This window comes from Ochotona curzoniae, unplaced genomic scaffold (assembly GCF_017591425.1).
Source record: "Ochotona curzoniae isolate NIBS_2020 unplaced genomic scaffold, NIBS_Ocur_1.0 scaffold_3835, whole genome shotgun sequence".
Classification (NCBI taxonomy): Eukaryota; Metazoa; Chordata; class Mammalia; order Lagomorpha; family Ochotonidae; genus Ochotona; species Ochotona curzoniae.
In genome coordinates this window covers 33,753,396-33,762,832 of record NW_024467114.1, presented here as the reverse complement: position 1 = coordinate 33,762,832, position 9,437 = coordinate 33,753,396, and the positions used below count along the sequence as shown (strand labels likewise).

Genomic DNA, 9,437 nt, shown 5'->3' with positions numbered 1-9,437 from the left:
AAGTTAATAAGCGTTAAGTAACTTAAATTTAATATTAAACTTTTTTGCAGGTAGATATTCTCAAAGTTTCCATCTCCTTGTTTGGTTTAAGTCTAGTACACCAAATAAATTATTTACTTGGACATAAATGTACCTTAAATAGTTTACAGATAATAGGTTTTTCATGCTATCCACTTGACATGAACTTTCTGCATACCCTTCATATTTGCCATTAGTTTTTCTTTCAATCTCCTTTATTTTTATGCCTTAAATAGTGTATAATGTATATAATTACAAATATATCTGTAGTTAACCATTCTCAAATGTGTCTACCAAATTTGAAACAGTCCTTTATCCATGATAGCCAAATTAGTTTGGTAAGTCAATCCTTCCGTGGCCAGATGCTATGAATGTAAACTAGAGGGAAGGGCCTTCTAGAGGGATCGTAAGCCATCACTCTGGAGTGTCCGTTACTAAGGCAACAGCAGAACTGCACAGCGTTGATCAGATTGGAGCGTGGGAGTCCACAGGGGACCATCCTGAAGTGAATCAGTCATTTCAACGCCAGTGCTGTTTTAGCATGTTTCAATCCTACTGTAATTAGAAAGCTGCTCTTTTTGATGGCTTTTGATTTTTGCTTCCTTGAGAGATTGTTTATACCCCAGGCCTTTCTCACTGATGGCTGACCTTTTTCTGCCATTTGATGCTAAATACCATGTCACAATGTCGGGAGGCCTGAACTGCGTCTGTGAGCTGAATGTCACCATGAAAATGAAAACCGAGTCTTGTCTCAGCAGGGACTGCAGAAACCCTGTTTGTACGCTGCTTCTGCTCCTTTTCTTTTTCTCAGTACATTCATGAAGCATTTGCTAATATCACATCAATGAAAATTTTTAGAATTTTAGCATTTTATAGTTGCCAAAATCACTGTTTCAACATTTTCTTGGTTAAAGGCCATAACACAATCTTGATCGAGAAAAGCCACCGTCGGGTCAAGCCCACCTTATCTTGCAGGTCTTAGGACTTTTTCTAAGGTCTATGAAGATACTATTTCATTAATAAAGCAAGAATTTAAGAAGTGCCTTAATTTTCCTCTGTCGTCTTAAATTCCCAACATTGAAATTGAGAAAGTAAAATAGACAAAACCATCCATTTCTTGTAAATTTCACCTATGGAAAAGTTATTGTGAATGTCTCATATATTAACAGAATGATATCTCCTAAATAGCTTAAGATTTTAGTTCTTAAGAATTTCAGATAGGGTCTGGTGTTGTGGCATGGTGGGTTAAGTCAACTCTTGAGATGGGTATTCAGAATGGAGTGCCAACTGGAATTCTGGCTGATGTGCTTCTGAACTGGTTCTGTGCTAATGTGCCCAGGAAAGCAGCAGAAAATGGCTTAAGTACTTGAGCAGAACCAGATAGAAGCCCAGGCTCCTGGTGTTCATTGAAGAGTCAACCATTGGATGGTACCCCCTCTCTGTTTCTCATTATGTCTGTCTGCCTGTCCAACAAATAAATTTGGTAAAAAACTGAAAACTAAGTCAGTAACAGATGATGAAATATTTAGTTGATGATATGGGGATTGGGATTATCATAAAATCTAAAGTTGTATTCTTTATATATGTTGAAACTTTTCTACCGCCCATAAAAAAGACACCATAATAATATATACATTTAGATTACTAAGTTATGTGTGCTATCCTTGTGACTTTTAGACTTGCAATTTCAAGTACTATATGCCCAGCATTCAAAAAAAGAAAACCTCGGAAAATCTTATTAACCTGAACCTAAGCCTTTGTTGTCAATCATTTGAAGCAACCCATTGGTAAAGCAGTTTGCGTTGATTGCTGATGTTGCTTCATATTACAACATGCCAACACTCAGAAACCAGTGTTCTTATTCTTTGTCATTTTTTTGTTAGTTTGTTTTATATTTTGGCTTGGGAGCCATGCATAGCATTCAAAGACCCACAGTGTGGGGCAGGCATTTGGCATGGCACTTAAGACACCACTTGGGATGCTCCAATCCCTTCTCAAGGCCCAGCTGCTCCCTGTGAATGTAAACCAAAAGGATGCTTCACATACTTGGGCCCTTGCCACTCACGTGGGAAACACAGCTGGAGTCTCTGGCTCCAGGTTTCTATTTGACCCAGCCCTCACCTTTGCTGGCCTTTGGCGAAGGACCCAGAGGGTGTCTGTCTGCCTCTCTGCGTTTCAGATAACAATAAGAAGGTTCCCCACAGGAAGACGTTGACTTCCGTAAAATTCCTTCCTGTCTCAGGCTTAGCTACACATTGACATCACGGAAGAAACGTTAAAAATTGTGCTACCCCCAGAAATTCTGAAGTGATTTGAATGGAAACCAGGGCACTGGGTCTTAAAATATCTCCCCCCAGGTGATTCTTAATGTAGACCAGACTTGACACTCACTACGGCGCTGGATGTAAACCTGATATTCTCACTGCAGCCTGCCGCTGGGCCGCCACCCAACTTTTCCACACGTCTCATTGACTGACGAGGTGGTCTCCAGCTCACTGCCTCCTGCAGAAATGCCTGTCAAGACTAGAAGGTCACTCAGAAAAGAGAAAAATCGGTTATTCATAGGAGTCCATTTATTCTACAATCTCCGCAGAGATGTACCTTTTTATTATACATGATGAAGATCAGCTCATTTTCAGGTGCGTTTATTTTTGTTGAAAAGATACCTGTGAGCCTGATGAGAAGTCAGCTTGTGATTATACAGATTGATAACAAGGAAGTCTTCCGTATTTCAGGATTACAGAACATCGTGTTGCTTTTAAAAGATTCCTTCTATTGACAAAGTCCGTCATGAGACATATGGAATCTTGGGGTGCACTTCTTTATTTTACATATCTACAGCCTGTACTTTCATTGTTCCCCGTGAAGCGCAGATCACGGAGACGAATATCTAGGTACACGAAGAAACTTCAAAATATTAAAAAAAAAAAAATAACATTTTGAAAAAAAAAAATCACACGTGAAAGCTCAATTAAATAACATCGACAAATAAATAGTGAATCAGCATTACTCGTTAGCTCCTGCCATGCGTTCCTGGCATCCCACTCGAAGCAAGGGTCAGCAGGCAGATTCTAACTTCCTACCAGGAGACAGTAAAAAGTGACGAGGGCGAATTCCGGGGTGGGGGTGACAAGTCACGTGCTCTTTTTGCAGGTAAGCTCAAGCACTTACTGTTCCCATAAGTGAACCCAAACAGCACCTTTTTTGTGACATGTGACATGTGACTGTCAGTGACAATCCTCGCCTTTTTTTTTTTTCCTAGCTTGAAGGTTTGTGTTTGGGGCCAAGGATGGGCGAGGGGGCAACGGGAAGGCTCTTTTCTGTCTACCAATGGGAATTCCTTGTAAAGATGGATGAAGCTACCAGAGGCTTGGAAAGGAATGGCAAATCGCTCGGAGGGACATGACGCCATACAGCTGGGAAAACTTTAAAAAACAAACAAAAAAAAAACCTCTTGCCCTGGTTTCCCCAACCCAAGAAGGTCCCGAATCCTCCAGATAGTACACGGGGTCGGATCAAAGCACAGAAGCATCGACTTCCGAGTGAGACAGGCGATGGCAGTCTCCAGTCTTTGCAAGCAACCCACTTTGCCGAGCAGATGGTGGGTGCTGTGACTCTTCCAGTCCGTTCTGGGAACGGGCAGGCAGGCGCTCTAACTCAGGCTGTGCTTGGCGGCTTTGCCGGCTCGCTTCCGCTCCCGGGGGTGTGGGGCGGGCTTGGCGGAGGACGCGCTCTCGAAGTTGTGGCTGGACTCGTTGTGCTGCCGGGTGTAGCGCTTGCACTTGCAGGCCGTGACCACGGTGACCTTGTAGGTGCGCGTGCTGCCGTCCTGACACTGCAGCTGGATTCGCTGCGTGCGCGTCTTGTCGTTGACACACCTCCACTCCTGCGAGCTCCTGCGGCTCCAGTATTTGGTGCCGTAGCCGCCCCCGATCCAGTTGGGGAGCACCGGCAGGGGCAGGCACTCGCCAGCGCACACCAGCTCCTTCAGGGGGCTGATGCTGGTGCACTGGCCATCCGAGATGTACTTGGTGGAACGCAGTTCCCGACAGCCCACTTGAACCCGAGCTACAGGAAACGGGAGAGAGAGAGAGAGAGCAGTCATCAGACACGCGGACAAGGCTTGTAAGCGTTTGGTTTTCCAAAGTAAACTGCAGGAACGAAAGTCATTCCTGAACTCCACCGATGGAGGGTGGACACTTGCTTTATTTTCTCAAGGCAGCCATCTGCTTGCTTAGCCACCGACACCCTGTCATGAAAAATCATCTATTTACCTGACTGTAGGTAACTTCTCTTGGGTCTGGGCCTGCCTGATTTTTTTCCTATACAACCATAGCCAACTACTTATTAGTGTGTTTGAAAAACCCGTTTTGTTAGTCTCCTTCCCCAGTCAATATATGTGTAAACATTCATTCCTCAACCAGTGTAAAACAATCTTTTTCTAATGTTCACTTTCTAAAGAGTCATATTGGTTAACCTCTGTAAATGCTTTTAATTAGCTTTTGAAAAACTCTGCTGAGAAGGCTGGAAAGTATTTCAGTGTTGTGTCCCACGCATGTGCACTCCGTAAGGTTTTATTTCAGTTTTAGCATACAGCTGCAGAAAAGCATGCACGTGTATACAGCATCTGACATCTTGCATAGCAAACTTAATAACGACATTTCAAACACAAATTCCCAAACCGTGTTTTAAAAATACAAATTGAAAATGTTTGAAATGCGAAATGCCACAACAAGTCAGCATTTAAAGACTGTAAGAGCTCCTAAATCAGGAACGTATGGTTGCCATAACAACTTGGCCACATTTCCATGAATTTTATGGGAGAAAAAAAAAAATGCCTTAACATGTCTGCTTTACAACTGCAGAAGGAACTAAGCTGTCCATTTCCTGAACGTTGGCCATGGCAAACTTTTTGTTTTACTTACTGGGATTTGATAAGTAGGCCCTCTAATTGGCTGTTTTTTGTTACATGCCTAATGTAATTAAAGCCAAAAAAATTAATCTTGACAATGTCTGAAATGTTCCTTACCCTTGCTTTGTTATCTAAACTTGAAGAGAATTACCCAGAACAAGCTTGCAAAGAAATCAAGCCTTATTAACCAGAATGGAAACAGAAGGTTTAAAAGAAGGGCTGAAATGCAACAAACAAACAAAGCACACAGGGAGAGGAGACATTGCAAGGATTTGACTTCAATGCAGAACCCAAGTCAGGAGTTTGGGTTTGTGTCTATACATCAGGACTCCTGGGGTAAGGCGAGAGGCAGACAAATGTAGAGTGGGGCGGGGGTGGAAAGTCGAAAGCTAAACTATTTGCTGGACAGGGTGCAGGGCTTGCCTGATGAAGACAGCTCGCCTAGCATCTGCCTTGGGAAGGCACCTGGAGACAGTTAGAAATGACTTTGACCTGTGTTAGCTTTTGTGTTTCCCTGCACACAGAGATCCAGCGCTTTTTTTTTTTTTTTTGGCAGTGACAGTTCACTGCCAATGAACAGCACTACATGGCCCAGGAATCTAATTATAATCAGACAGCTCCTGGATTCTGGAAAGCCAACATCTTGGTGAGAGCTCAAAACACACTGGCTTTCTTGGACAGTAGCAGTCTCCGGGGGCTTCAATCTCCCAGAAGGCTGGAGTCCTCTGAGTAGCTGAATGGAGCTGGGGAGGAGGGACAGAATATTCGTGCAAGGTTTCCCGTGTGACCTGGCTCTCTGACCTCTCCTCCCCCATGAAAGCAATAGACAAAGGCCAGTAGACCAGTTGACCCCTAATTGGTGGCCAACTGGTGTGTCAGCTCAGCAGATAGAAAAAAAAATAAAAACCACATTTGCCCCTATAAAACATCATTGCATGTTATCATTACCCTAAAGTGATAAGAATGTCCCCAGTCTTTCACAACAATATGCAATTACCTAAATGTTGACTTCATTATTAAGGGATTACTTGAGGAAAAAAATACAGTTTGTCCACTCTTTTTTTTTCTAAAGTTTTGCCCTCTTTTAAACTGATCATAATCAAAACTTTCAACTATTTCCCCGGACATGTATCAGAAATGCACAAGAACCAACTTATGCCCCAGAAGCTTTTTTTCTCCCTCTCAGGATTTCCTAGGCATACTATTGGTTACCTTGATCCACGTTAGCAAAGTAACACACGCCTTGAACCAAAACAGTCTAAACTAAGAAAAAAAAAAAGCTTATGAAATGGCTAATTTTTCATAGTTCTAGAGAAGCAACAGTTTCATACCTGAAAAGCCTTTCTTTGCGGATGTACTGAAAAAAAATCCAATCTGTGCTTGTGTAAGAAAAACGCTTTTAGCTACGTTAATTCTAACATCGCCACCCAGGGCAGAACGCCAGCCTCCATATGCGGCAGATTATTCCCAGGCTGTATTCAGCAGAATACCGATGGTTCAGGTTAGTTAGCAAGGAAACAACTCAAGAGGGATATGAGCTGGTGCTCCCCCAAAGAAAGAAGCGAAAAGCATGTGTACCATGAGAACACACTTACTGTTGCGGTCAAGTCCAGAGTTACTGAGATACCTGCCTCCGTTCCTGGCTTGATTCAGCGTGCTGTTGCTGCTGGAGTGTGCTGGGGCAGGCTTAACCACATGTGAATAAAGGATTTCGGTAGCATCGTTTTTAAAAGCTAAGCAGCTTTTCAGGAGGATGCACGCGAGGGACAGGAGGGACAAATGAATGGCAGGTGGGAGCATGGTGAGCGAGGGCGGCTGGGCTGGAAGAGCTGGCCAGTTCCTGCGCGGCTGCTTCATGCACTGGAACTGTGCAATCCCTCCTTCCAGGTTGCCTTTATATAGTCTCAGAGGTTTGGCGTGCATTCAGGTGTAAAGTCGTGGAGAGCTGCAGAGTGCAAACCCAGAGAAAGGGTGGGGTCCCTACATGACCCTGCCGGAGACTTTTACCAATGGAAGAGGAGACAGCAAGGAAAGGAGGAGCCTGCTACACACACACACACACACACACACTGCCTGAAACCGCTGAGTTGGGCTTCACTCATGGGTGAAACGGAGCAAGCAGGCGCATTCTATGGCAACTCCGGACTCGCCTGTGCTGCCTCCCTCCCCACGTCTGGTTCAGGGCTCCGGGTTGATTTGAATAAGAATCTCCTGCGGCTCCTTTGCAGGGTCTGGCTTCCCCCCCCCCCCACTGCGTTGTGCTCCCCTCCAGGTTATAGGGAACTGGGGGCCAAGAGGGCATTCCTGTGAGTCTGAACAGGGGGGAGGGCTGGCATGAAGTTCCCAGTTAGTCCAACATACTTTCTCTCTCAAAGCAAACCCAGTTATTTCTTTACTTTAAAGGATGAGGCTCAAAGCTCAAATCTGCCCCCTGGACACGCTTAAATAATGCAGCTTTGATCTGTGCGAACTACTTGCTACGAGGCAAGTTATTGCCAGGGGTCCTGGGTGGGGAATTATAGGCAGAGCTCCGTCTGCACTCAAGTTCAGCAGGATCGATTTTCAGCTTAGCAATGTGCCACAAGCATGACATGTCGCAGCGTCGTCTTACACAAAAGTTGCTTCTGACAGATGAGTGCTTGGCCAGTTCGGAACAATCTTACCGGATTTTTTTAATTTGCTGAAGGACATATTAGCTCGTATTTCCCCCACTATGTTGTTCCTGACTTCCTCTGTCGATGCCACTGAAGTAAGAAGCACTGCATTTTTCTGAATGAATTCATCATCACCTGCAATGGATGTTCCATTCCTTGACAAGGACCCATCAGCTTCACCAGCCCCCCAACTCGTGACATTCCATCTGATTGCTGGGACATTGCCATTGAGATGCGATTTCATTAAATCACTTCACCAATTGCAGATCCATCCATCCTTTGTGTGGCTACCTTATAGAGTGGGTCTCTTGTATTTCTTTTTATAATTATTATTTTTATTGCAAAGTCAGATATATAGAGAGGAGGTATGACAGAGAGGAAGATCTTCCAACCACTGGTTCACTCCCCAAGTGGCTACAATAGCCAGAGCTCAGGCAATCCAAAGCCAGGACCCCAGAGCTACTTCCGGGTCTCCCATGTGGGTGTAGGGTCCCAAGGCTTTGGGCCATCCTCAACTGCTTTCCCAGGCCACAAGCAGGGAGCTGGATGGGAAGCAAGGCTGCCAGGATTAGAACTGGTGCCTATATGGGATCCTGGGTGTGCAAGGCAAGGACTTTAGCTGCTAGGCCACCATGTTAGGCCCTGGGTCTCTTGAATTTCTTTATAAACTTTTGCCTGTTATATAGCTATCCATCTTTCCTCTCTCTAACTTTCATTTTTCTATCACCAATCTACCACCTAGCTATGTATCATTTATTAATCAACTATCTAAGTACCTGGCTAGCTATTACCTATCACTGATCATTTCTATCTATATTATCTCCCCCCACCCCTCTCTGCCTGTGCATCCATCTAAGCTTCTCCATGGGGACACAGTGGATTATTTATGTCACTGTAAAAAGAAAGTAGAAGTAAGAATAAAAGAGTGATGTTGGATGAGGGTATTTGGCATAGTGGTTAAGACATTCCCTATCAGAATACTTGAGTTAGAATCTCAGTTTTACCTCTGATTCCAGGTTCTTGCTGTAATGTATGCGGGGGAAGCAGCCAGAGGTGGTGCCAGTCCTTGAGGTCCTGCCATCTGTGTGGGAGACCCAGATCAAATTCTGGGCTTCTGGTTCCAACCTGTCCAGCCTGTTGCAAAGCATTTGGAGAGCAGCTGAGCAGCCAGAAAATGCAAATAAATAAATAAAACTTTAAAAAAAAAAAGTAAAGTTAAACAATTTAAAAAGACTAATGTTAGTCATGGGTTTTGCTTGTTTTCTAGAGAAAGTAATACTATAGCCCCGTTTTAGAATAATGACTGTCCCTCTGTTAGAGATGTATGCAGAAACATGTGTAGCTGAAGTGGTATGGAATCTCGAATAAGTTTCAAAAACAGTTTGGAAGAGGGTGAGAAGGGGTGTGGGTGTGCAAGGACTGGCCTTGCATTGGTGGTGGGTGGGCAGAATGGAAGCTGTTCTGCTCACTCCTGCCTATGCCCAAAATTCTACATGATACAAAGTTGAAAGTCCGTAGTCACATACTCAACTCAATGAATGCATAGTTCCTCATGACTGTCAGACCTCTTCTCTCAGGCTACAGGCAGTCATTGACTGTACCAACTTTCCTGGGAAGTCACACATCAGTTAAATTTGTGCAAACAGAATCTCTATCAGGTATGCTTCCAAGATATGAGCCTGAAGGTCTTGTCCTGGTTATCTGGAGACTTCATGCTAATTACACAAAGCACGTGAGTATCAACCATAGACCTGAGTCTACAGAAAGTAAAAGCATCAAAACCATCTAATCCTTTCCCTACACATTTGTCTTTTCTGTGTCAGAAGCAAGAGATATTTTCGTGTGAATTTCGT

The 9,437-nt window shown here is 44.0% G+C and overlaps 1 protein-coding gene across 1 annotated transcript; it reads right to left on the bottom strand.

Moving 5' to 3' along the window:
* Positions 1 to 3,670: 3,670 nt before the first annotated feature.
* Positions 3,671 to 6,730, bottom strand: SOSTDC1 (sclerostin domain containing 1). Its single transcript, XM_040965037.1, has 2 exons — positions 6,526 to 6,730; positions 3,671 to 4,086 (listed from the first exon to the last, which is right to left on the bottom strand). The coding sequence occupies exons 1-2, from the start codon at positions 6,728 to 6,730 to the stop codon at positions 3,671 to 3,673; spliced, it is 621 nt and encodes a 206-aa protein (XP_040820971.1).
* Positions 6,731 to 9,437: the final 2,707 nt, after the last annotated feature.

What these genes read in the sequence shown, in the direction of transcription:
- SOSTDC1 (XM_040965037.1), bottom strand. Translation starts at nt 6,730, where the DNA reads ATGCTCCCACCTGCCATTCATTTGTCCCTCCTGTCCCTCGCGTGCATC. An exon ending in CTCTGGACTTGACCGCAACA is followed by an intron (nt 4,087 to 6,525) that starts GTAAGTGTGTTC and finishes CGTTTCCTGTAG; the next exon opens with CTCGGGTTCAAGTGGGCTGT.